At 48.0% G+C, this 26,938-nt stretch overlaps 2 protein-coding genes across 2 annotated transcripts in view; one reads left to right on the forward strand and one right to left on the reverse strand.

Annotated features, from left to right (window-relative positions):
* Positions 1-26,938, reverse strand: part of STX17 (syntaxin 17) — a 257,051-nt gene that overhangs the window by 189,843 nt on the left and 40,270 nt on the right. The window lies entirely within an intron of this gene.
* On the forward strand, positions 926-18,517 carry C8H8orf82 (chromosome 8 C8orf82 homolog). The gene is made up of 3 exons (XM_060277546.2): positions 926-1,361; positions 10,356-10,404; positions 17,843-18,517. The coding sequence occupies exons 1-3, from the start codon at positions 1,221-1,223 to the stop codon at positions 18,292-18,294; spliced, it is 642 nt and encodes a 213-aa protein (XP_060133529.2). The 5' UTR covers positions 926-1,220; the 3' UTR covers positions 18,295-18,517.

Consider the following 26,938-nt stretch of genomic DNA (forward strand, 5'->3'; position numbering starts at 1 on the left):
GGAAAATCCCTTAAAAAAAGGGATAACTTGGCAGCTATGGTTCCTCTGCCTTGAAAAGCCAATAGGAAGACACATGAAAAGCTCAAGCATAATTTCCAGCCTTCAATAAAGACACAGGAGCAGTTTAGGAAAGAAAATGTTCAAACCCACCCAGTTCGGATTATGGAAACGTGAACAGGAGTCTGTAACATGGGTCAGAGGCCCTAAACTCCTGAAGGAAATGGGGCTCTTTCTATATCCAGCTGTCCTTTGTCAACAACAAATTGTTGCTGTTTTTTTGTATTGAATATATGCTATAGGGTAATTTATGGACCTAATAGGTATCTCAAGCCATTTGCACATAACAAAACATGTATTTTATCAAAGTAGAGTGGAACCTCCGTTTACGAACACCTCGGTTTATGAATTTTCGGTTTACGAACGCCACGGACCCATCTGGAACGGATTAATCCACTTTCCATTACTTTCAAAGGGAAAGTTCGCTTCAGTTTATGAACGCTTCAGTTTAAGTACTCCGTGGACCGTCTGGAACAGATTAATCCACTTTCCATTACTTTCAATGGGAAAGTTCGCTTCAGTTTATGAACGCTTCAGTTTATGAACAGACTTCCGGAACCAATTGTGTTCATAAACTGAGGTACCACTGTACCGTAGTCATTGGACTGAAATACAATTAAGAAGAAGTACATTAATCGTGAAATACAATTAAGAAGTATATTAATAGTGAAATTGTAGCAGTGGCCTCCATGATTCTGAGAAACCCCATATTGTGAGAAACAGTTTGTTGCCATGGCGCTGGATGTGCTTAAGACGGCCCTGCACAAAACACTGCTGCTGTATGTAGGTTTTATTTGATTTGTTTTTTTACCTTCTATTTTGGAAATGCACATCCAGTTTGTTTTTTTCCTTTAAAGTCCCCCCCCCCGAGAGTGGGGCCCTAAGCTATAGCTTGTACGTAAATCCGGCACTGGGTCAGAGCGCTGAGCAAGGAAGGGATCCGCCGGTATGAAGGGCTGCTTGGCGGGGGGAAGCAATTACAGCGAGAGGGAGATTGGACTCGGCGCCCAGCCGATGCAACGAGCGGAACGTTTCTACGCGTATCCGGAGCCTGGGGGAGGCAAGTCCGTCGCTGCGCCGGTCCCCCATTGCACTTCCGGTTAGACTAGGCCTCGATCGCAGCCGGGGCCCGCTCGTTGTTGTCGTCTGGTACCGAAACCGCGATGCGGCTGCTGCGTGGCGGGCTTCGTTTTCTGCTGAGGCCGGGGATCCGCCGCGGACCCGACCGGCCCGCCTACCAGCAGGGCCAGAGCCCCACGCCCCGCACCCGCGAGTACTTTTATTATATCGACCACCAGGGACAGGTATGGGGTGCGTGGGGGGGGGCAGGGAGAGGAAGGTTTTGGGGCTGCCCCCTAGAAGGGTGCTGTGGATTATCACAGCCCAGCAAGCCTGACAGGACGGTCGGGGCCCGTTATTTCGTATACTGTACAGTATATGTAAAAGGATGGAAATGGAGGGGTATAGGAAGGGAGCTCTCTCAGCAATCGGGGTGTGGTGTGTATTCGTGTATTTATTTGATTGCACTTATTTAATAATAATAATAATAATAATAATAATAATAATAATAATAATAATAATTTATTTCTACCCCACCCATCTGGCTGGGTTTCCCCAGCCCCACTGGGCAGCTTCCAACAAAAGATTAAAAATACATTAGAAATCAGTCATTAAAAACTTCCCTAAACAGGGCTGTCTTCAGATGTCTTCTAAATGTCATATACTGTACGGTAGTTGTTTATTTCCTTGACATCTCATGGGAGGGTGTTTCACAGGGCGGGCGCCACTACCGAGAAGGCCCTCTGCCTGGTTCTCTGTAAACTCGCTTCTCGCAGGGATGGAACCGCCAGAAGGCCCTCGGAGTTGGACCTCAGTGTCCGGGATGGACTATGGGGATGCTCCTTCAGGTATACTGGGCTATATTTCCTACCTTTATCTCCAAGGACCTCATGGGGGGCAAATAATAATAATAATAATAATAATAATAATAACAACAACAACAATAATAATAATTTATTATTATATTTTCCAACAGAAAAATGAAATAAAATAATCTAAGGTAAAGGAAAGGGACCCCTGACCATTAGGTCCAGTCGTGACCGACTCTGGGGTTGTGCGCTCATCTCGCATTATTGGCCAAGGGAGCCGGCGTACAGCTTCCAGGTCATGTGGCCAGCATGACAAAGCCGCTTCTGGCAAACCAGAGCAGCACATGGAAATGCCGTTTACCTTCCCGCTGTAGCGGTTCCTATTTATCTACTTGCACTTTGACGTGCTTTCGAACTGCTAGGTTGGCAGGAGCTGGGACCGAGCAGCGGGAGCTCACCCCGTCACAGGGATTCGAACCGCCGACCTTCTGATCAGCAAGCCCTAGGCTCAGTGGTTTAACCACAGCGCCACCTGGGTCCCTAAAATAATCTATTAAACATTAAAAGCCTCCCTAAACAGGGCTGCCTATATAAGGTTCTCCTTCCCCTCTCCTCATGTAACCCTCTCAACAGCCCTATGGGGTAGGCTAGGGTGAGAGGGACTGACCAGCCCCCAAGGCATGGGCATAGCCAAGGGTGGGACAGGGGCGCATCAATAAAAATACGTAACAAAACAAAAATCCTGGCTACTCCCATGCCCCAAGGTCACACGGAGTGAGCTTCATATATCACTCCAATCTCCCAGGTCCCAATCCAACACTCTGCTTTTTAACTTGTTCCTGAATGGTTTGGAGTTAGGGGTGAGCACTGTTCTTGTTATTGTTTCCCCCCCATTTGTTCTTCTGCTCCTCCTCACGCTACAGCTTGTCTCCACTGTTAAAACCCGGATCCTTTTGTTGTTGTTGTTGCTGCTGGTAGCCAGAGATTGTTTTTTAAACCTTTTCTGTGCCGTTTTTTTCTGGCGCTTTGGCAGACAATGATTGGGTGTAACAGCGTTCATTTTTTAACCCGTTCTGTGCTGGGTTTTTTGGCGCTTTGGCAGACTATGTCAGTGCTGCGTGTTAGTTTCAGCGAAGGTATTATTCGTCATTTATTTCTGTTCTCCAAAAAAAGCGCAGCAGCTTTGGGGCATCCCCCCCAAAAAAAGCTCAACAACTCTGGGCACCCCCCAAAAAAACCTCCAAAACTTTGGTCAGCAGCCCCCCCCAAAAAGCTCAACAACTCTGGGCACTTTGTGATAAATAAGGGGTTTTTGGTTTGGTTAGGTTAAATAATTAGTTTCTGGTTTATTAAATACAGTTATATATTACAATTATACATTTTGTTATTTAAACTATAAATATTGCAAAATTATGGTTTTTTTCTTGAAGTGACACACCACCCGAGTTATGCTTGGTTTTTTTGGCGAATTTTGACACACCAAGCTCAAAAGGTTGCCCATCACTGGTTTATGGTTGTTGATACAAGAGTTTATGAAGACGTCCGAAAGGACCTCTCTAGACTTGGGTGAACAGTGGCAAGAAGCCACATGCAGTTCAAATGTAAAGTCACACACATTGAGGCGGGGCGATTCTTAATTTCACATACACACTCATGAGGTCTAAATGGGCGGTGAATGACCAGCAAGCAGATCCTGGGTTGTAGTGGATTGCTCAATGAATATGCCGATCCAAGAAATGGCTGTTGTGAATTCCACACTAACAGTCATTATGAAAGAGAGATAAAATAAAACTGCCAGTATTGTAATGCCTTTGTACAAATCTATAACATGCATATATGTATTTGGTTTATTATACAGTATACAGCTTCAGTCCCACCATCTCTAAAAGGATATATTAGAGCTGGACAAAATGCTGAAGAGGGCATTTTGCACTGAACTGCAACTCAAAACCCACTTATTTATCGCAAAGTGCCAACATGGCAATTCAACCTGTATATCTCATTTTTTCTGTGTGTTTCACGTTTCTTCCTTATGATTGCTGTTGTAATAAATAATCCTTCATAAAAGTTATTGCATTACATTCTTCATTAAATTATCTTTCCATTGATATATAATTTTATGGTATAACTCAGTGCTTTTTTTCTTAAAAAATGCTTAGGGGTACTCTCATTTTGGCTCAAGAAAATCACCACCGGGGAAAAATAAATACAGTTCAAATCGGGGAAAATAAATACAGTGAATTTCTTCTCCCGTTAAATTCACAAAATGTTTAGGGGGTATGCATCCTCCTGCGTCCCCACAGGAAGAAAGCACTGGTATTACTCCAAAACAAAGTGGTGTTATGAGCCATCAAACCTCAGAAATACATTTTTTTTCCAGAAGGTTCCACAAATTTGGCCACTAGCATACACTGGAGAGCTGTACTAAGATACACCCTCCTAATTTTTAATATGCGATCATAATGATTGCGTGTGCACATACAAATATAAATAAATAAATAAACCCAGCTAGGTGGGCAGGGTATAAATATTATTATTATTATTATTATTATTATTATTATTATTATTATTATTTGCCGTTTCTTCGGCTGCCATTTGATCCCCACCTCCACGGAATGAATTTCTCTTATTGGCTTCCACAGGAAAGCCCAGCAAACATGTAAACGCAGCAGCCCTTTCTTAGGTTGCTGTCTTCATATGTTTACTGACCTGGGAGTTAAGCCCTGCTGAACTCAAGGCGGCTTCCTCCCGAGTAGGAAAAACAGATTGACGGGAGGCCCTGGCGCATCAGAAGTCGATGCCTGCTCAGCCCCTCTCTCGCTTGCCAGGCCCTGGTGCCGCAGGCTTTGGGTGGCGCAAGCCCTCCTCTCCTCCTCCCCCACCCCCGGCACGAAAGCTATGGCCCTTCTTGAGTGCCATAGGTTCGCCACCACTGACCTAGATGAACCAGAAGTCTTGTCTCAAATAGAGAAAAGCTCAACTGGAATGATAAAGAGCCATGCAAGATCAAACATAGGTCCTCCTTCATTTCAGTAAGGCAGCCTTCACCAAACCTGCTCCCCGATGTTTTGGGCTCCATCTCCTGACTCTGATGAGAGTTGGAGTCCAAAACATTTGGCGAGCCCCAGGTTGGGGAAGACTGCATGAAAGCTTGCAAACTAGGACGTTGTAGTGTTTGGTGCCTCGTTGGCCAGGTAAATGTGTCTCCTTCCCAGCCGTCGTTAGGGACACCCCAAAATCCACCTCCTCATGCTCAGGCGGATTTCCTGTATGCTTGCAGGAGAGGCAGAGAACAGCCAGAGCTGCAGGGCTGGTCCTGTAACCTTCTTCCTATGAAGCTGGGGATGGAGGAAGGCAGCCATTTGTGTCTGAATAGTGTGAAAAAAGGGCTCTTTAAAATGTTTGCCTTAGTATTCTCCATTCTATTATTGTGGGTACACTTTTGTTTTTACAATTCCTTGCAATTATAATTCTTCCCGCCACTGAAGTTACACTTCAACATTTTCTTTAATTCCTCATATATGCTGTTCCACAGTTCACTGACCTCTTTGCAGGTCCACCACATATGTACAAATCGTACTCTCTCTCTCTTTTATTTACTAATTACTAATGGTAGAATACATGCAGCTAGCAAAAATGACAGGCAAAATGAGAGGGCAGATGAAACAAAATGTCTACAGGGATTGGGAAGTATTTGAAGAATATCTAAAAAATAACAATGTAATAAGAACTCCAGTGGCAAAACTAGACTGAGCTTGGTAAATTATTAACTGATACTACAAATATGACAGAGAATATGAATAGAATAAGGAAAAATGTAACTTAGATAAAAAAAACTGTGCGGAATTACTCATTTAACTGAAAACGATGCAGCAAGTATAATTGGAGGTCAACGGAAAGTGAAAATAGTGTAAAAATAGTAGAAACTGAAATGAATTGTATGTGTTTGTATTTGTATTAGTGTTTGTGTTTGTGTATTTATGTTTGTTCCTTTTTTGTAAATTTTCATTTTAATCAATAAAAAATAGATCTTAAAAAATAAAAATAAAAAATAATAATAATAAAATGTTTGCCTTAGTGAGGAGAGGGCATTTGTACTCTGCTTCTGATACCAAAATGGCTTGGGCTGCAATGCTAGGCTTTTCCTGTTCTCATGGGTAACTCGTTTAATTGCATGGTCTATTCTTCTCCGAGATAATCATAATAATAATAAACTTTATTTATACCCCGCCCTCCCCAGCCAAACATATAAAACAGTTGATTAAGATAGAACTTAAAAACAAGATTAAATACAACATTAAAGTTAAAATGCAGCCTCCTACGGAAAGGGAAAGTGAGGGAGGGGATCAAGTTGGGTCCAGGCCAAAGGCCAGGTGGAACAACTCTGTCTTACAGGCCCTGTGGAAAGTATTCAGGTCCCACAGGGCCCTGGTCTCATGAGACAGAGAGTTCCACCAGGTCGGAGCCAGTGTTGAAAAGGCCCTGGTTCTAGTTGAGGCTAAACTGACTTCCTTCGGGCCCGGGACCTCTAAGGCAGGGGTTCCCAACAAAATTTTCTCGAGGACCCCTCATCGAGCCGCTGTTGTGACAAGGACCCCCATTAATTCCTAATCCTAAAATTAAAAAGTGAGAGCCAAATTAAGAGTCTTTTTAGTTACAATAGAGTACTCCATCAGTATACAGTTAGTTTTAATTTTCAGTTCTAGACCACATTTTACCAGCTTCTTTACAAGAATATCATGGGGCACCTTGTCAAAGGCCTTGCTGAAATCAAGATAGGCTATATCCACAGCATTCCCTTCATCTACCAGGCTTGTAATTCTGTCAAAAACACAGGATTTAGCCTGCACTGGTCTTGTTTTGAAATGCAAGTATTGAAATAATGTACAGTTCCAATTTAACCACTGGCTTGTTTAGTTCCCAAATCTTTCAATACTGCTCTTGGCTCAAACACCACCAAAAAAATAAATACATCAACAACATGTACTTGAAATGCATACTGTATTTGGACAGCAAATAACATTTAAAATGTGCATTTTGAGAGAAAGGCCCTTTAAAAAAATTCATGTTTAAATGTGAATTTTCCTGCAGACTTTTAGAGAAAAATCTGCAGGCTAATATGGATGGACTCATGACTTGAACATATACAGAACTGATATTAATGAGAAATATACTTATTTACTTGTCCCTGTTATAGGGAGTAAGGCAATATAGGAAAGAGGTGTGAAAGGCCCCCTAATTTCATTAAATTACCAAGTTTTAACTTGTACTGTTCAGATACTAAACTAAAGCAGTAGCCGTAGAATAAAGGACCCTCACAATCAGCTATCCCAATCCAACTCATGCTTAAGGCCCATTGAAATCAATGAGGTATAAATCTGTCGCAACTCACTTGGCCAAGAATGCACGCGGCAGCGGCGGTCTCAGCGGCTCAGGAGCCCTTTGGGCAGCGTGAACACGCTGGCTGCCCTCAGGAGCTCGATGGCGCCGCGGTGCGCGCCAATAATGCCTCGCCGGAAGTCCAACAGGAAGCTGGAAAGATTCTCCCGCCGCAGCTGGACTCCGCCCCCTATTGGCTGGCAGAGGGGTATGATGCGGCGACGGGGAGGGGCTGGTGCAGGGGGCTGACTACACCCCCCTGTAGATGCGGGAGCACCAGGCAGCGGGCGCAGGCAGCGGGCGCCGGCGGCCGGCCGGGCGGTGGGCGGGTGGACTCGCGGGGGCAGGGTTCGGCTCCCACGCAGCAGCGGCTGCGGTTTGGGTGGCTTTCTGCTTGTTTGGGGGCTGATTTGGCGGCGCTAGCACGTTCGTCGAGTTTAGGAGCTCCGCGCCGCCATCTTGCCTCGCCAGAGTCCCAGTCTTGCGGACCCCTCTCGCATAGCTCGCGGACCCCTGGGGATCCGCGGACCACCAGTTGGGAAACACTGCTCTAAGGTGTTACTATTTATGGACCTTAAGGTCCTCCGTGGGGCATACCGGGAGAGGCGGTCCTGTAAGTTCGAGGTTCCTAGGCCGTGAAGGGCTAATATTAATTTATGCTTCCTTGTTGCTTTAGCTCCTAAGGACCCAAGGTAGCCAAGCTCATCCATGGTGAGGGGTAGGGCTGGGCGACATATTGATATCCAAAACTGGTTTGAAGTCCGTATCATGAGAATGTTTTCAAAACATTGGACCTGGGAATATCATGATGCGTGTGTGTGCGCTAAGCATAAATCACGATGCAGGAAAAACCGCAAAGCCAGCCACTGCCTCTACATAGCTCCATCCTTATTTCAGACCTTGTGATATATCAGTATATCACAATGTTTGGCTGATGGAATTATCACAGTGTTGCAAACCAGAGATCGCCCAGCCCTTCTGTTCACATCTGCATAGTTCCATCCTTATTGCAGGCATTGTGATGTTTCTTGATGTTTAGCTGATTGTAAGGGGGAGGGATTACAGAGAAACCCCCCCCTTCATCAGAAGCAGCCCGTCTCCAAGCAGCCATGAGAGCGAGGGGTCTGAAGAGGTGAGTCAGGAAGCGGAGAATGAGTGCCAGGGCTCTGGCAGGACTAGAGAGCCCCTGCTCCATAGGCAAGAAGAGAGAGAGGCGGAATGAGTGGACAGGAGTAGGGCAGACAGAAGACCAGTACCTCCGACGCCGGAACTGCGAAAGAGAAGGAAAGGGAGGCGCTTCTCAGTTCCGAGGCTTTTATGCTGGTCGAAAACGCGAAAGAGTTTAGTGCAGGAATCTGACTCAAGTGGGTAGACATGATATGAGCAATCCGTTACACTGTAAATAATGTGCACCAATAAAAATGTCTGAAAGACAAGCATGTGGACGGTCGTTACTCAAGAGTAGTCGCAACAAACCCTGACACCGCAATGTTGAAAGCCAGGTATCGCCCAGCTGTAGTGCGGGGCTCTCCTTTATACGGGAGCCCAATGTTAATAGCCACCTCTAGCGCAGATCTCTGAGTGGCAGATGCATGGTGTGCCTGGGAAGTGCCGCTTGGCATTGCTCCAAGCCTTGGGGCTCTTTGGGCCTCTCTTTTTAATCCATTAGCGTTAACTGCCGATTCACGTAGTCGCCTCCACTGCATTAATGGTGTATCGAATTAGTGCTGAATGAATCATTATGGGGGAGATTAGGAGTTGTAATTAGTGTTAAAAGAGGAGTTTGTGGCCGCCCTGGACTGATCTGGAAATTAGCAGTCCTCAAGAATGTGGGAGCTCTGAGTTGCAAACAGCCCCATTGCTGGCATTCGTCAGACAGTGAATAGCCCTTTAGGAAGCTGGTTGACCCTTTGCACAGTGTCTATCCAGAGCCCGATATTACCGTGCTTTAGATAATATGGTGGAAGCCAAGTTAAGGGGCAGGGGTGGTGTTGGCTGAGCTATTTTGAAGCCCTGTGTCTCTTCGAGGCATCCAGTGACCCAGTTCCCACATAATGCTAAGCCGTGGTTTGTTTTAATTGGGGTTTGTTCAACAAATTACAAGTTGACAATGAAGCAGAGGGAAGAAGAGGAAGGTAGTGCTGGGCAAACCGTGAACAGTGTGGGTCTGGGTCTCTTGAGGGTACCGGTGTGTGGCTCGTAACCAGTGCTATTTTCCTAGAAAAAGAGGTGCCAGAACTCACCATGAACACCTCCCTAGTTCTCTTATACAGTGGTACCTTGGTTGTTGAACTTAATCCGTGACTCCCGGAACGGTTTGAAAACCAAAACACAGCTTCTGATTGGCCGCAGGAGCTTCCTGCACTCAATCAGAAGCCGCGTTGGATGTTCAGCTTCCAAAAAACTTACTTCCAGGTTTGCGGCATTTGGGAGCCAATTTGTTTGGGAGCCAAGCCGTTCAACAACCAAGGTACCACTGTAATGGCAAGGGGCTCATCTGAGAGGTGCCGGAAGTGAGTTCCAGCAATATCCGGCTGGAAAAAAAGCCCTGCTCGCAACAATCCCACCCCATATGTGTTTTGAGTTAGGTGGGAATACCGTACTTTCCTACTAAATGTGCTGAGGGCTGTAGTCTCAGAACCAGTTCCAGCCACTAAGTTGTGCGGGATGCATTGCGTGGATCTGTACGGTTCTTGCCATGCTGACTGTTTCAGAAGAAGCCCACATCCGCTGCGACCTCCTTCAGTCCAGTTTTGGACAGCTCAGTGATGGCAAAACATGGCTCAGGTTGCAAGTGAGGTGCGAGGTGAAACCAATTGAGAATGTTGCTGGACTCAGCATGTATCATCATGCCAAGTGGCTGTGTGACCCAGGCTGAGAGTCTTTGGTTCCTCCTTGAGCGATGGAGCTCTCTGGCCCTTCGGCTACACCCATACAGCACCCCCCACCCTTGAATAGTTGTGTTTTACTAGACTGTAGATGAGTTGTCTGCTCATCATCCTGTTTCTTTCTCCTCCTTCTCCCCATCCCTCCTCCGGCAACCCTGCACAGCTTTTCCTGGACGATGCCAAAGTCAAGAACTTCATCACCTGTTTCAAAGGTAATGTCCACCTGCTCCGTCCCAGTCTGCACGGCTCCCTCCATGCATGGAGGCAGCCATCCCTCCTTGAGCCAGCTGAGCAGGGTCAGTGGGCACTGTCATGGGAGCAAATGGCGGACTTGACTCCTTCAAGTCATCATTGACAGCGGCGGCTGCCTGGTGCCAATTAGGGACTGGTGAGGCAGAAGACAGGGAGGCCTACGGGAGGTGGAACCAGAGCCAGGCAGAGCCAGCTGGCTTTAGTTTTGCCCCAATCCTCCTCCCTGCTGAGTATTATAGGGGGCAATTGAGGAGGAGGAGGAAACTGACATGCAGGACACACAAACACTCCCGGACTGATTGTAAGAAAGAATGGATTCCCTCAGAAGGGGGGGGGCTCTCCTGCTTTGGAGTTTTTTAAACAGAGCTTGGATGGCCACCAGCCAGGGATTCTGTGTTTCCGGCATTGCAGAGTCCCTTCTAGGTCTACAATTCTTTGATTTTAAGAAGGCAGGCAGCTGTCAGGCCGAGATCGGTGGGCAGCGCCCCATTCATCCAAACAGAGCAGCTTTCATTGGTTGTTAATGTTGCTCTAGCACAGTGGTGTCCAAACTTTTTTCAAAGAGGGCCAGATTTGATGAAGTGAAGGGCCATGAGGGCCGACCAAAGTTGTTGGGTTTTTCTTAGGGTTGAAGTTTTTGAGCTTTTTTAGGGTTGAAGTTTTGAGCTTTTTTAGAGTTGAAGTTTTGAGCTCTTTTAGGATTGAAGTTGTTGAGGTTTTTTTTAAGGATTTTACCCCAGGCAATAAACTGCCACAGGGGCTGGATTGAACCGACCAGCAGGCCGGATTAGGCTGCCGAAACGGACTTTGGACATACCTGCTCTAGCACATTAAAGTTGCTCTAGCACACCAACTGACAGTGCCTGGCAGAATCTAGACTGCCAGCAGGTTCTTTTCGGTCCCCCAACGCCTCCCGTGACCTCCCAGCCCTTAGGCATATCTTCGTTGAGTTCCAAGGAGGCTGAGGAGCTGCCAGTTCCTCCAGGAGTCCGTCTAACCACCTTTTAAAGCCATCCAAGTTGGTTTTAAGTACGCGCTGCATGAAGAGTGTCGTGGGCTGGCCTGAGGTTCAGCTTCCGTTTGACAGCAAGTTGCAGGGAGGGAGCGGTTATGTGAGTTGAAGAACATTTTAGCCTGTGACTTTTGTTCCTGGGGGGTGGGTGGGAAACTTTTCCACGCAGGTTATGTAAGCTCTGGCAGGTGCTCCTGAGCAGATGGTCGTCGTCCCCCCAAAAATAGTCAACGGTTGTGTAAGTGAGATCTCCTGGTGAGAATTAGAGGATCCTCTGCTAAGCCATTGCATGATCCTGAAAATCCCTGCTTGGACACTTTTTATCTTCTCCGGAACTGCACTGATCCCCTCCAGTGTTCCTGTGTTAAGAGCTGCCGGCATAATCCTTAATCGGCATTAAAAACCCAGGCCGGCTCGCCACCAGGCATTGCGAGGCCAAGGCAGTGAAGCGGCGCTCCACCCCAGGGGGCAAATGAGGATTTGGAGATTGCTCCACATCTAGGGTGGGGTTTGAGGGAGAGCGCCCTGGTTGCAGAATGGTCTCCTGCCAAGCCCCTTTCTTTTTCCCGACCTCAGAGCTGAGCGCCAGATGTTCCTCCGCCAAACCTTACAATGTGCCTTGACCCCCCATTTCCTCAGGCAGGCTTTTGCTAATCCGGAACCCTCCCATAATCGTTCACGGTAGTCAACCTTTGCTGTCGCAAATCTCCAGCTAAATGAGGCCTTTGGGGACAATAAGGTCCAGTGATATTTCCCCCTCATCAGCTGGCAAATAGGATCTAGGCTTGCAACTGCCTCTGCCCCCCATGTCCCCCGCACATTCTCCATTGCGCATTGGTTGAGCGCATCAGTCAGCAGCCTGGAGCCTGGTGCAATCCCTCCAGTGCCATGTGTTACCATGCAATTGCAGCTCAGTAGTCGAGTATCCGTGTTGCATGCAAAAAGTCCCAGGTTCAAACCCTGTCATCTCCAGCTAGAGCTGGGAGGGCTGCTGCCAGTCAGTGTCGACAGCACTGGGCTAGATAACATTTGGTATAAGGCAGCTGTCTGTGTTTCTTTCCTTCCGTCCCTTGGTAAGTCACACCCTACATCAGTCACAGAGGAAAAGAACCTTATCAGATGGAAGACCTAATTGGATAAGCGTATGATAGAATTTAAGGGACCCAGGTGGCGCTGTGGGTTAAACCACAGAGTCTAGGGCTTGCTGATCAGAAGGTCGGCGGTTCAAATCCCTGTGACGGGGTGAGCTCCCGTTGCTCAGTCCCAGCTCCTGCCAACCTAGCAGTTCGAAAGCACGTCAAAATGCAAGTAGATAAATAGGAACCGCAACAGCGGGAAGGTAAACGGTGTTTCCGTGCGCTGCTCTGGTTCACCAGAAGCGGCTTTGTCATGCTGGCCACATGACCTGGAAGCTATACGCTGGCTCCCTCGGCCAATAATGCGAGATGAGCGTGCAACCCCAGAGTCGGTCACGACTGGACCTAATGGTCAGGGGTCCCTTTACCTTATGATAGAATTTATTTATTTTTAAAAAATTAATACCTTTTTTCCTATTTTTATTTTGACAAAATAATAATCATAAATAAATCAGAATAAAAACGTGCGTCTCACCACCAAGACCATTCCATTGTAACTATCCAACCTCCCAAATTTTCAACACCTCTTGCCATGGTTTGACCCCTTTCCGTTTTAACAGTACAAATTCTCAGTACAAACACCCTCCATATCTCCTCAAAATAATTTCTCCTGCACATTCCCCGTCTTACCTTAATGGCACATGTTAACTTATCATTAATAGCTATATCCCACACCCCTTTATACCATTCTTCCATTTTATATTCTGCTTGCCCCTTCCACTTCCTAGCTATCATAATTAGTGCAGCTGTCAATAAATTTGTGGGCAAGTCCTTCATAGCCTGTGAACCTTCCACCCCATCCTAAATTGATAATACACTCAAATCTTGCTTTACAAAAAAAGAAAAAAGAAACAGCATAGAAACCAATGGGGTGGCAAGAAAGTGTTTTTGCTTTGAGAAATGGCCAGTCATTTCCTAACGTGGGTCACTTGGGTGCCAGGAAGTATCTCCTATGCGATTCATTCGATTTCCAGGTGTGTGTCCATTTCCCCACGAGGGCCCCAGAAGCTCCTGGCCCTTGGGTGGCATAAACCTATGCCAGGATCGACCTTCCTTGGGAGAACCTTGGGGTTCAATTTATATCAGAAGCTTGGAAGGATTGGTAGAAATGTGTGAGAAAGTGGAGACGGTATATGCAAACCTACATTTTTTTTAAATTAAATTTTTATTCAGTTTTCTTTTTCTATCATTACATACATCCCATATCCATAACGTTTATATTACATTCCCTCTCCCCTCCCCTCCTGGGCTTCTCCCAACTTCCACTTCTGATTTGCTTTTTCCTTTATTACACGCTGCTGTTTCTTAAAAGATACACTATACTTTCTTTATCTTGTATATATTTTTTGTTAGTAAAGGTGTGAGTGTTTATTTGAATCCTGCCATCAAATCAATAGTCTTCCTTTGTTTCTGCAAGTATACTATAAATGGTTCCCATTTTCTTTCAAAGTCACTGTTGTCTTTTCCCCAAAGTCTGTCCGTCAATTTCGCCAATTCTGCATAGTTCATCAGTTTTTCTGGCCATTTAGTTGGCATTTCTTCAGTCTTCCAATTTTTGTGCTATCAAAATTCTCGCCGCTGTAGTAGCATACATGAATAGCATCCTCTTCTCTTTCGGTAGATCTTGGCCTAAAATGCCTACATTTAAAACTAAACCAGGAATTGCAATCGTTCTTGCTGAATGAGCCCGCATTCCCCCTTGCCTTCCTCTTGCCTTTGGGTGGGCTGTCCACTCCCCCCACCCAGTTTTATCTTCCAATGCACCAGTTGAAACTGTGAGCGATCAAAGAGTTCATTTTTTAAAAAGGGGGGGGGAGGAGAAAGAGAATGAAAACGCCTGCAAGCTGGTGTGCTCCCGACTCCTGCGGTTTGCCTCCTGCTTGGGGGTCGGATGCAGGTCAGAGGCAGAGCCCCCCCCCCACGATCTGCACTGCAGAGGGATGCTGTCACTGTGCCACGTCTCCACTTCCGCAGGAGCATTGTCAGCAGCACTCGCTTGCCTCCTGGTGCACATCGTTCCTCTTCAGAAGTGACATGTCCCAGGACAGCAGTGACCCAGTGGGAGAGGAGTGGAGCTAAAAAGCTTTTCAAGAGCACCCAGTTGAGATTTGCCATTCCTATGTGCTCTCTCCTCCAGACACTCCTTTTCTTAAAGTCTCAATCCTCACTTCCTCTTATCATTAAAAATCATAGGGAGTGGGATTCAGGGCTGTGCTTCCAGCTACCGGTAGCAGACAGTTGCGTGGGTTTAAGACCCCTCCGAGGTTTCTTTTCCGATTTGAAGATCTGGGGGCAGGAATCTCCTTTCCCGCTTGCGAAACACCCCTGCCAAATCCATGTGGGATTTTGCAGCGTCACGTAACGTGATGAGCTTGGGCTTGGGCTTGTGTGAGCCGCATCCTTCCTTTTCCCCACCGCCTCCAGTTTGGGCTGTTTCCCCCCACCCCCACCGCCTCGTTTCCAGAGCGGCTCCCAGCAAAACAAACAAAACACACACGGCCTGTGCCTTTTTGCATCTTAATTCCCTTCCGCCAATTACATGGCTGCACCTGCACTATTAATAACTCAGATTTACGGCTCTTCCCACCTGCCTGCGTTCTGTGGCTCACGCTTGTAAATGCCGCTGGGTCCGCTGCCTCCGGGTCACAGTTGCTTGGGCTGAATGCCAAAGAAAAGCAGAACATCCAAATGGCTTGCCAAGGAAATGCACAGCAAAGAAGCAGCCTTCTGAGCTCAAAATAAGCGAAGCCAATGGCCAAGGTGTTTGGCTTACGTGCCTGTTTTGATGAAGTCGCGTTCTGCTTGCGGTCCTTGGGCAAGAGCTGCCGCTTGAGGGTCGCCTCACACATGCGCCTGCCTGGCTGTAGGGCACAAATCGTCTCTGCTAGCCTCAGCCAACCTGGTGCCCTTCCGGTGATTTGCACTGCAATGCCCAACAGCCCCAGCCAGCACAGGGGCTGGTGGGATTCTAGCCCAAAGCATCTGAATGGCACATAGCTGGGGGAGGCTGGCCTAGACCTTTCCAGCATAGTTTCCCAAACTCCTTAAATGAGCGTGACTCTCTGTCTTCCAAAACACACATGATGATGAGCGTGACTCTCTGTCTTCCAAACACACATGATGATTATGATGATGATTTATCATTTATGCCACCCATCTGATTGAGTTGCCCAGCCACTCTGAGCGGCTTCCAGCAAATTATAAAACCACCATAAAACATTACACATTGAAAACTTCCCTATCCAGGGTGTAAGGGGGAGAGAGTACAGAGAACCTCCCCCTCTCTCATCAGGAGCAGTTCCTCCCCAAGCAGCCATGAAAGCGCGGGGTCTGAAGGGGCTAGTCAGGAAGCGGAGAGAGAGTGCCAGGTCTCTGGCAGCATGGGAGAGCCCCTGCTCCACAGGCGGGAAGAGAGAGAGAGGCGGAAAGGGGGGAGAGGGAAAAGATGGAGCGTAGACCCTTTCCCCCGGCACCGGAATTAAGGAGGAGGAGAAAGGGGAGGAGATTCACTGTCTCGAGGCTATTATGTTGGTCGAAATCGCGCAAAGGGGCAGTGCCGGATTCTGGATCGGAATGAGCAGACATGCATCCAACAGCTCATTACACTGTAAATAGAGTGCACCAATAAAGACTGTTAAAAGACAAGCATGTGGAAAGTCGTTACTCTAGAGTAGTCGCAACAACCCCTGACACAGGGCTGCCTTCAGATACTGTAGTTGTTTATTTCCTCGACACGATAAGACATCTCTTTAGGAAGGGGGTGCCTTCAGTCTCTCAGATCCCTAAAAGCAAAACACACAAAACTTAATCGGAGAACAGATGGGCTTGTAAATGAAGGGATCCTGCAAAATGGTTGTGTTAGTTCCGTTCCGTCTAGGGCTGTTTGCTGCTTGGCTGATCGGTTGGGAGGAACCAAACAGAGCGTGGTTGAGATTGCCTTCTTCTGAGCTGCAGGCTGGCCTTGCCTGCCTTCTCTTCCTCAAGGAACTCAGAGCTGCTAGCACAGCAGAGAAGACTTCATTCTGTCTATTTCAAGGGATGTTTGACCCCGGCCAGGGTCAGCCCATGCATTAGGCAAAGGGAAGCCATTTGCGTCCTCCTCTGGGGCTGGATGAACGATTGAGCACGTGCTCTGGGCATCAAGGGAAGGGCAGGCACCCACAGAAATTTCCCACTGCCAGATTTTTAACATGAATTCTCACAAATTGCTCAGCTGAGCATTCATTTTCTCAGTTGAAGTATATTGAAAATCCCAACAGAGCAACTCTGCAACAAGGCTCTCTGCTAAGCATAGAAGCAGATATGTTATGTAAGAGTAGTTTTGAGGATCTGATCAAAAACCTTAAAATTAGAAAAACGTGTGTGTGTGTGTGTGTGTGTGTGTGCTGTAGGTTTTGTTTCGTTTCGAAAAATAAAGGTTTATTATTATTTTGAGAGATATATATGGGGGCACCAAAATCTTTTAGGTGCTTAGGACCTCCAGAGCTGGCCCTGACCCTTTCCCACTCTGCCCTCCCACCATCCTGCTGCTGCCAGCCCCACTTCAGCTTTGCCTGCACCATCAACACAGCCCTGTTGTCGTAGCCGCCGCCGCTGCTGCATTGTGGCGGAAATGCGGGCGCAGCCACAGGCGAGGGTACAGTTGACGTGGCTGGCAGCAGCAGTGGGGGGGACCAGGATCTGAAGGGGGTGGGGGCGTCATAGGGGCAGCAGCACCATAACATCTCTGGCACGTCTCAGTTGCACAGCCCAGGAGGAAGATGCCAGATTCAGCACTTGCCTCGACCTTCCTCGACCTGGCGCCCTCCAGAGGCTCTGGACTCCAACTCCCATCAGCCCCAGCCAGTATGGCCAATGATCAGGGAAGGTGGGTGTTGAAGTCCAAAGTGTCTTGAGCGCCCCAGGCTGGGGGGAAGCTATCCTAACATTGCTGCTTCTTTTGTCCACCCTCCCCAACCTGACCCTTGCCCCTAGCGATACCCATATAAGCCTGACTGCTGCTGTCCAGCATTTCTGGTGCTCCGAAACTCTCCCTCCTTGAAGGTTCACCTTGAGTTTCAGGAGAATGACATCATTTATGAGAAGCCAGTCACTTAGCCACTGGGGCCCCCATGCCTCCTCATGCTTTTCTCCCCAACCTCCAATAAAAAGGCAAGTCCTCTTTGCTCAACCCATCACTTGTGCATTGGTAGGAGATTGGAAAGGCATCGACCGGCCCTCTTGCTTTCTCTCCCTCCCTCCCTCCTGCAGACAAGCAGTTCCTGGTCTTCTTCTTCAAGCGGCTCAAGCTGAACCAGAGCGGGCGCTACGAAGCCGCCTTCCCCTACCTCTCGCCCTGCGGCCGCGAGCAGAACTTTGTCCGATGCGACGACCGGCCGATCGTCTTCACCCACCTCCTGCAGGGAGCGTCGGGCGAGGAGCTGTTGTCTTACTGTGGCGGAGCGGACAAGCTGGCAGTGCCCTTCCAGCCCGAGAAGCTGCTCATGCTGCCCGAGAACGGGCGCCTCTACCACCCGGGCCCAGAGAAAGCTGGCGGCGTTGGGCTGGTGAAATCGGCCCTGGCCTTTGAGCTGAGCCCTTGCTTTGACTATGAGCAAGGGCCCAGCCAGGCGCCCACACATTTTCGCTGGCGTGACAGGCGCCATGCCCTCACGAATGAACTGCTTCCGTTTATCCGAGACAAAAAGGATGAGGGAACCTAGAACCGGCGCTTGGAGGTGTTGGGTTTGCCAGCCTGTGAACTGCGTAGCCTTCCTGTTATGTGGGATGGCGAGGAGAGGCCAGTTCCCATCATTCCATGTGCCTTGTTGATCCAGGAAGCCAATCTGATGAAGAATGGGAAATGGGACACTGATCCAAGGCCAGCTGCCATCTTGGGAAGGGTTCTAGACAGAGTCTCTTGGAATAAAATGGTTCTGTCTCTTATCCTCTAGGCCTGGTATATGTTTCATTTGTTCCACTGTCAAATGGCATTTGTTCCACTGTCAAATTATTCCTGATGTTTAGTTGGGATTGCCTTCCTTATAATTTCATGGAATTGTAAGTAAGTAAGTAAGTAAGTAAGTAGGGACCCAGGTGGCGCTGTGGGTTAAACCACAGAGCCTAGGGCTTGCTGATCAGAAGGTCGATGGTTCGAATCCCTGCAATGGGGTGAGCTCCCGTTGCTCGGTCCCAGCTCCTGCCCACCTGGCAGTTCGAAAGCACACCAAAGTGCAAGTAGATAAATAGGGACCGCTCCGACGGGAAGGTAAACGGCGTTTCTGTGCGCTGCTCTGGTTCGCCAGAAGCAGCTTTGTCATGCTGGCCACATGACCCGGAAGCTGGGAATTATGGGGGGATGCCCCATTCCTGCTGCCTACCTGACTTCCTGCTTCTTGGTTCATGGAGGGAGGTGGAGCCCAAATTCACATTTCGTTAAGGGTTAAAATAGCATTGGAATGAGGAGAGTCAGTTAAAGTATGGATTTATAAAGCTAGGTATCTTCCCTGAGCTGTCAAGTCGAAAGGATACATTCAGGCATATTTGTAACATTGTAACAACTTTAAAGATGTGCCCCCCCGTGTCATTTCTGCAACAAGGGGGTTGGGCTAGATGACCCTTGGGGTCCCTTCCAACTCTACAATTCTACAGTTCTGTGATTAGGAGCTGAGAGTCTCACTCCAGGGAGGGATGTGTGGTTCTGATCAAATGGTTGCCGAGTGCTTTGAAGATGAAAAAGCACAGAGTGGGCCTGCCCCCTCTTTTCCCTCCGCAGCTCAGGGCTCCCCAAAGGTTTTGAAGCAACGCTGGAAGGCAGCAACAACACGCACTCTGCAGCTTCGGATTACGGTGCCCGGTTAATTAAACTCCTTCCCTTTGCTTTGCAACTGGGAATAGACTAGGAGCCAGGCAAGCAAACTGGCTGAAAGGAAGCCCCTTCTGCAGCACATGGACAGGCTGGGAGAAGAACTTTGCACTGCCAGCGAATCACAGTTATGTTAGTATTTGTGCTGCAAAGGTCACATCTTATTTCTGGTCCCCAACTCTTGCGTTTTTAATGATGCACATGAAACTCTTTTTCAGGGTTGTGGCTTCTCCTGTATTTTGTTAATGGGCATCCTGAGCAAGTTTGCAGATGACACCAAATTGGGAGGGGTGGCTAATACCCCAGAGGACAGAATCACACTTCAGAATGACCTTAACAGATTAGACAACTGGGCCAAAGCAAACAAGATGAATTTTAACAAGGAGAAATGTAAAGTACTACACTTGGGCAAAAAAAATGAAAGGCACAAATACAGGATGGGCGACACCTGGCTTGAGAGCAGTATATGTGAAAAGGATCTAGGAGTCTTGGTAGACCACAAACTTGACATGAGTCAACAGTGTGATGCAGCAGCTAAAAAAGCCAATGCAATTCTGGGCTGCATCAATAGAAGTATAGCGTCTAGATCAAGGGAAGTAATAGTACCACTGTATTCTGCTCTGGTCAGACCTCACCTGGAGTACTGTGTCCAGTTCTGGGCACCACAGTTCAAGAAGGATACTGACAAGCTGGAACGTGTCCAGAGGGGGGCAACTAAAATGGTCAAAGGCCTGGAAACGATGCCTTATGAGGAACGGCTTAGGGAGCTGGGTATGTTTAGCCTGGAGAAGAGAAGGTTAAGGGGTGATATGATAGCCATGTTCAAATATATCAAAGGATGTCATATAGAGGAGGGAGAAAGGTTGTTTTCTGCTGCTCCAGAGAAGCGGACACGGAGCAATGGATTCAAACTACAAGAAAGAAGATTCCACCTAAACATTAGGAAGAACTTCCTGACAGTAAGAGCTGTTCGGCAGTGGAATTTGCTACCACGGAGTGTGGTGGAGTCTCCTTCTTTGGAGGTCTTTAAGCAGAGGCTTGACAGGCATATGTCAATAATGCTTTGATGGTGTTTCCTGCTTGGCAGGGGGTTAGACTGGATGGCCCTTGTGGTCTCTTCCAACTCTATGATTCTATGATCCTATGCTCCATAATTTTCTAGTTTCAAACAATCTTGAGCCACGTTGCGAGGCGCCAGAGTGTTGAATGGGGCGGGATGCAACTCCTTACATAAACAGAGTCAATGTTATGCGAGCACCCCTTGGCAGGAGCGATGTTCTCCACACGAGAGCTGCTCAAGGCTAGCGTGCGTCGCCACTCGACATCCTTGAAGGGCTGCCGTCTCCACGGCAGTTAGCCTTGGTTTAAGATTTGCGGGACGAAGCTGTGCAAGCTTTGCACACAGCAGATTGGGGTTTTCAAAAGCATTGCTCTCTTTGACCACCTTTTTATCAGCGCCCCTTCATTCCTTGCAGCGCTCTGGGGGTGGTTTGGTTCAGGCACGTGCCTGGGAGCCCTTTGCCAAAGGGACAGGCTGCTAAATATTTCCTTGGAGGCTTTCAATGAAGGGGGAAATAAATCTGTTGGGGGTATTGTAAACAGAGGCAGAAATGTGGTTCCTTCCAGATGTTAGGTAAAGGGACCCCTGACCATTAGGTCCAGTCGTGACCGACTCTGGGGTTGCACGCTCATCTCGCATTATTGGCCGAGGGAGCCGGCGTACAGCTTCCAGGTCACGTGGCCAGCATGACAAACCCACTTCTGGCGAACCAGAGCAGCACACGGAAACACCGTTTACCTTCCCGCTGTTGCGGTTCCTATTTATCTACTTGCATTTTGACGTGCTTTCGAACTGCTAGGTTGGCAGGAGCTGGGACCAAGCAACGGGAGCTCACCCCGTCACAGGGATTCGAACCGCCGACCTTCTGATCAGCAAGCCCTAGGTTCAGTGGTTTAACCCACAGCGCCACCTGGGTCCCTCTCTTCCAGATGTTGGTTGACTGCAAATCCCAATATCCCTGGTCCTACTAGCTGGGGCTGAGGGGATTTGTTATGAATACAGAATCAAAGAAAACTGCCGAGACAGAGCACTGTTGCATACACTGTCGGGAATTGAATCTGGGACCTGCACGCAAAGCAGATGCTCAGAGAACTGAAGAAGCCATGGTGGCTAGCAGCCATTGATAGCCCTCTCCTCCACAAATTTGTCCAAACCTCCTTGTAGGCCATCTAAGTTGGTGGCTGGTCAGGACTTGGATGTCCCTCTGCCTGAAACCTTTGAGAGTTGCTGCAGGTCAGTGCAGACAAGACTAAGCTAGACAGACCAATACTGCAAAAACAGAGGTGAAACGAACAAGCAGGATCCGAGCACAAGAACCCTCTCCCCTCCTGTGGTTTCCAGCAACTGGGATTCAGAAGCCTTGCTGCCTCCGATTGTGGGGGCAGAGAAGAGCCATCCTGGCTAGGAGCCATCAATAGCCCTCTCCTCCTCCTCCTCCTCCTCCAGGAATTTGTCTGACCCTCTTTTAAAGCCATCCAAGTTGGCGGCCATCACTTCCTCCTGTGGGAGGGAGTTCCACAGTTTAACACTGCGCTGCATGAAGAAGTCCTTCCTTTCCTCTGTCCTGAATCTTCCAACACTCAGCTTCATTGGGTGTCTACAAGTTAGCACGGCCGAGCGGAGGGCGCCAGGTTGGGGAAGGCTGGCTGCCCTAGGACTTCATACCAGACAGGCCTGCAAACCTGTGGCCCCAGCGAGAGGGAAGCGGCACATGACTAGATACACCTTGTGGCCGGTGTTTCGAGGACTGCCTTGGTGCAGATGTTTAATTGAACCTCCAGCGGCTCAATATTCATGGTTGATACAGCAGATCTGGCCCAATGGATCACAAATTGTGCTGGTCGGTGACAAGGGAAGGAGAACCCTCAAAAACAGGGTGATGCCATGGAGCATTTACACAATCAAGAACAGTCCCACCCCCACAGGTTATCGCCTAGCTCTAGTAAGCTGGCAGGTCCTATTGGCCAATCCAAAGGTCCAGATTTCCTCTACACTGGGGATTTCCTCTGCCCACCCCCACTTGCAAATAATTATTCTCCCTAATTAGTCTTGAGAGGACTAGTTCGCTCTATGCAGATACTGAATAGCAAAACTCCTTTCCATTTTGCTGCTCAGCTCTCTGCCTTTTAGGCCCACTGAGGTTTCCCCTCTTTTCGCCCTGCGCGATCTCCTAAAAGCATTAAATTGGATAAAAATAGTCAGCGGGGGAGGAGGAGGGGAATCTCCATCTTGGGCAGCCCAGATACAATCCTGAGAAAGCCGCAGAGGATTTCAGTTCTCCGGCTAGAGGCAGGATCCAGCTGAAACTCGGCAGAAAAGGTCAGTCTCCGAATCGAAAGCTGTCAAGAAGGATCACATCCACCTATTAAAAGGGGATATCTCAAATTTCTCGGAGGAGGAAACCACAGTTAAGTGTTGTTTCCTTGGGAACAGGAGGATGGTTGTATTTGGAAACAATTTCATTTTGTTGAGATGCGCCACCTGCCTAAAGAGATGTCCTGGGCTCCAGCGTAGGCATAGCTGGAAATGACCCCCATGAAACTCCCATGGAAGTTTTCTCCACTGAGGCGATAGGATAGTCACCTTCCGACATGAGTCAGCAGTGTGATGCAGCAGCTAAAAAAGCCAATGCAATTCTGGGCTGCATCAATAGGAGTATAGCATCTAGATCTAGGGAAGTAACAGTACCACTGTATTCTGCTCTGGTCAGACCTCACCTGGAGTACTGTGTCCAGTTCTGGGCACCACAGTTCAATCAAGAAGGATACTGACAAGCTGGAACGTGTCCAGAAGAGGGCAACGAAAATGGTCAAAGGCCTGGAAACGATGCCTTATGAGGAACGGCTTAGGGAGTTGGGTATGTTTAGCCTGGAGAAGAGAAGGTTAAGGGGTGATATGATAGCCATGTTCAAATTATAAAAGGATGTCATATAGAAGAGGGTGAAAGGTTGTTTTCTGCTGCTCCAGAGAAGCGGACACGGAGCAATGGATTCAAACTACAAGAAAGAAGATTCCATCTAAACATTAGGAAGAACTTCCTGACAGTAAGAGCTGTTCAGCAGTGGAATTTGCTACCAAGGAGTGTGGTGGAGTCTCCTTCTTTGGAGGTCTTTAAGCAGAGGCTTGACAGGCATATGTCAAGAATGCTTTGATGGTGTTTCCTGCTTGGCAGGGGGTTGGACTGGATGGCCCTTGTGGTCTCTTCCAACTCTATGATTCTATGATTCTATCTCAAGGGCTGTCACATGGATGATGGAGCAAGCTTGTTTTCTGCTGTTCCGGAGGGGAGAACCCAAACCAACGGATTCAAAATCCCAGAGTCATGGGTTTGAGCCCCACATTGGGTGAAAAAAATCCCGCATTGCAGGGGGTTGGATTGGATGACCCTCGTGCTCTTTCTAACTTGCTATACCAGCTGCACTGGCTCTCAGTGGAGTACAGGGTCAGGTTTAAGGTGCTGGTTTAAACCTTTAAAGCCCTATACGGCCTAGGACCCCCGTACCTACAGGACCGCCTCTCCTGGTATGCCCCACGGAGGACCTTAAGGTCCGCAAATAATAATATCTTGGAGGTCCCAGGCCTCAAGGAGGTTAAACTGGCCTCAACCAGGGCCAAGGCCTTTTCGGCTTTGGCCCCAGCCTGGTGGAATGCCCTATCGCAGGAGACCAGGGCCCTGCAGGACTTGACATCCTTCCACAGGGCCTGCAAGACGGAGCTGTTCCGCCTGGCCTTCGGTCCGGGCCCAGTTTGACCCCCTTCCATGGGACCCTGTAAGTTACCTCTTTGGCTCTTTTATCAGCTCATGTGGGAGCAACATGGAGAGCTGGCCCTGATGAATACTTGAGGTTCCCGACCCCTAGGGTTGTAATTCGTGGGCAGTCATTTACGGTAATTTTATCCTGATTCTAATTTTTAAGCTGTATTTTAATCAATTGTTTGATTGTGTTTTAATGTATTTGATATTTGATGTTAGCCGCCCTGATACAGGCCTTGGCTGGGGAGGGCAGGGTATAAATAAAATTTTACTTACTTACTTAAAAGGTAAAGGGGCCCCTGACCATCAGGTCCAGTCGTGTCCGACTCTGGGGTTGCGGCGCTCATCTTGCTCTATAGGCCGAGAGAGCCATCGTTTGTCCGCAGACAGCTTCCGGGTCATGTGGCCAACATAACTAAGCCGCTTCTGGCGAACCAGATCAGCGCACAGAAACACCATTTACCTTCCCGCCACAGCGATACCTATTTATCTACTTGCACTGGCGTGCTTTTGAACTGCTAGGTTGGCAGGAGCTGGGACAGAGAAATGGAAGCTCACTCCGTAGCAGGGATTCGAACCGCCGACCTTCTCCTCGGCAAGCCCAAGAGGCTCAGTGGTTTAGACCACAGCACCACCCACATCCCTTGTAGCCCCCTCCCCATTTGTGACCTGCTAGTGATGTAGTGATGATGTATCAGTCATGCCCCTCGAAGTGTATTCTGGAGGAAGGAGGGAAATTTTAAAAGAGAGTGTCACCCCATGCTCGGGATTCTTACTCCTGTGGAGACCTGTTGCGCAACAATAAGGATCGTGGTCTACTGACCGCTGTTTTGCTCCAAATTACTTGGCTGGAACTTCCTCCTTTTACTGACTGCATAGATCCACAGGGGACTTGCACCCTGATGAGCTGGGCTCAAAAATGTGAAACTGAGTCAGGAAGAGACAAAGGAGCGGAGGGGAGGCTTTCTTCAAAGCCATGCAGTGCAAGGAGTTGATCCCAAGCTGCTTTCTTTTTCTTATCTTGACAATATTTTTATTTTTCAAAATATAACAAGCACAGGCAGCATCGTATAACTTGGCATTCGTTGCATCGCAAGAGGCAGAGGTCAATAGAATTTGGGGTTTTTCCCCTCTATTGGACAGGCTGGCATGATTTATCCATGCGTTTAATTTGTAACATTTATAAAATGATTTCCCATCAACGTTCCACCAAGCCTAATTCAATAAAAACAGCATTAAAAATTACAGTAAAAAAATGGGTGGGGGGGGGAATATTTAAGGCTCCGGTCGATTGTGCCAATCACAAGCGCAGGAGATTTGCATATCTGGAAAGGAGAAGAGCAGCGGCCAATCCAATGCAGGGAGGACCAAGCAAGAGATGATGTCAATAATAGAGTTGGAAGGGACCCCCAAGGTCATCTAGCCCAACCCCCTGCAATGCCCACAATTAGCAATTTCAGGGGAGCAGGGGGCAGCTCGCGGTGGTCCTAATCTGGATCAGGGCCTGTGCCTGTTTCAGACACAGGCCTTGATCCAGATTAGGACCACTGTGGGCTTCCCCCTACTCCCCTGAAATTGCTTATATATGCGCATCTGCACAGCTCCTAATTGTGAGAATGGTGTTATGTCTAAACCTCAAACGTCTGGCAAAACTTGTTTGCTCAGCGTGCCTAATGGAACATGAAGAAGGAACCAGATGAGGCTCCAGAAAGAGAACGTTAATTTTCAGCGGCAGTAAAGAGCTGACGGAGAAGGGCCTATAATTCATCTTTGGGAAATGCCTCCAGGCAAGTAGCAAAACCATCAACGGTCACCATTTGCATAAAATGGATGAGGGTAAAAAACAAGAGGAACCAAAAAATGAAATAATTGCAGGGCAACAGCCAGAGAGTTTGGGATCAGCATAAAAGTGCTGGTGGGGGGGGGGGGAGAAAACCCATGCTTTAAACAGTTTTCTTTTTAAAGGCTCCTACGGAAAGGCCCTGGCAGCTGGTCTCTCTAGGAAAGCGGGTGGGAGAGGTTTCTGTAGCGATTTTATTTCTTTTAATTAAATTCCTACCATGCCCCCCCTTCCAAAGGAGCACAGGGCTGGGCAGCAACACAAACGTAAAATGAAAAGATCTAAATCATTAAGAATTTCTTTTTTAAAAAACCTAAAACTTTTTTTTTAAGTCACATGCTTTGGAAATTGCTCTGAGTTTTTCCCCCCCCTTATGATCTAAGTTGCCAGGAGCAGAATCTCTTCAGCTATCAAATCTCTGGGCGACAGGAATGCTTTGTATCTCCATGTGGAATGTTAATCATGAGAAAAACAGACACAGTGCACTAGGCAAGGCATTCTAGTACTGGGAGACCACCACCGAGAAGGCCCCGTCACTGATCAGTGCCAACCAGGCAACCACCAGCACCACCCTGTTGATTGTTGGGTTGAGATAGTTGGTATCAGGGGAGCTGCCCTGTGTGTGTGTGTGTGTGTGTGTGTGTGTGTGTGTTGGTGTTGGAGAACAGTGTACAACACACGCCTGCTGAAGAATCCTGTAACACTTGCAGGCTTGGCTATTCTGATTCAAATAACCAGTCCAGAGGACTCAGTCATCTGCAGATGTTTGGTTGTACATCAATAGTTTTCTTTTTTTTATAATAATTTTTATCAGTTTTTGCACATATTTTAAAACATCACATCCAACT

Source organism: Zootoca vivipara, chromosome 8 (assembly GCF_965207765.1).
Source record: "Zootoca vivipara chromosome 8, rZooViv2.hap1.1, whole genome shotgun sequence".
In the NCBI taxonomy this organism is placed as follows: domain Eukaryota; kingdom Metazoa; phylum Chordata; class Lepidosauria; order Squamata; family Lacertidae; genus Zootoca; species Zootoca vivipara.

Bases quoted from the DNA above. Each gene is read 5' to 3' on its own strand.
- C8H8orf82 (XM_060277546.2), top strand. From the start codon at position 1,221: ATGCGGCTGCTGCGTGGCGGGCTTCGTTTTCTGCTGAGGCCGGGGATC. The intron at 1,362-10,355 runs GTATGGGGTGCG...AACCCTGCACAG, and splicing joins ATATCGACCACCAGGGACAG to CTTTTCCTGGACGATGCCAA. The intron at 10,405-17,842 runs GTAATGTCCACC...TCCCTCCTGCAG, and splicing joins CTTCATCACCTGTTTCAAAG to ACAAGCAGTTCCTGGTCTTC.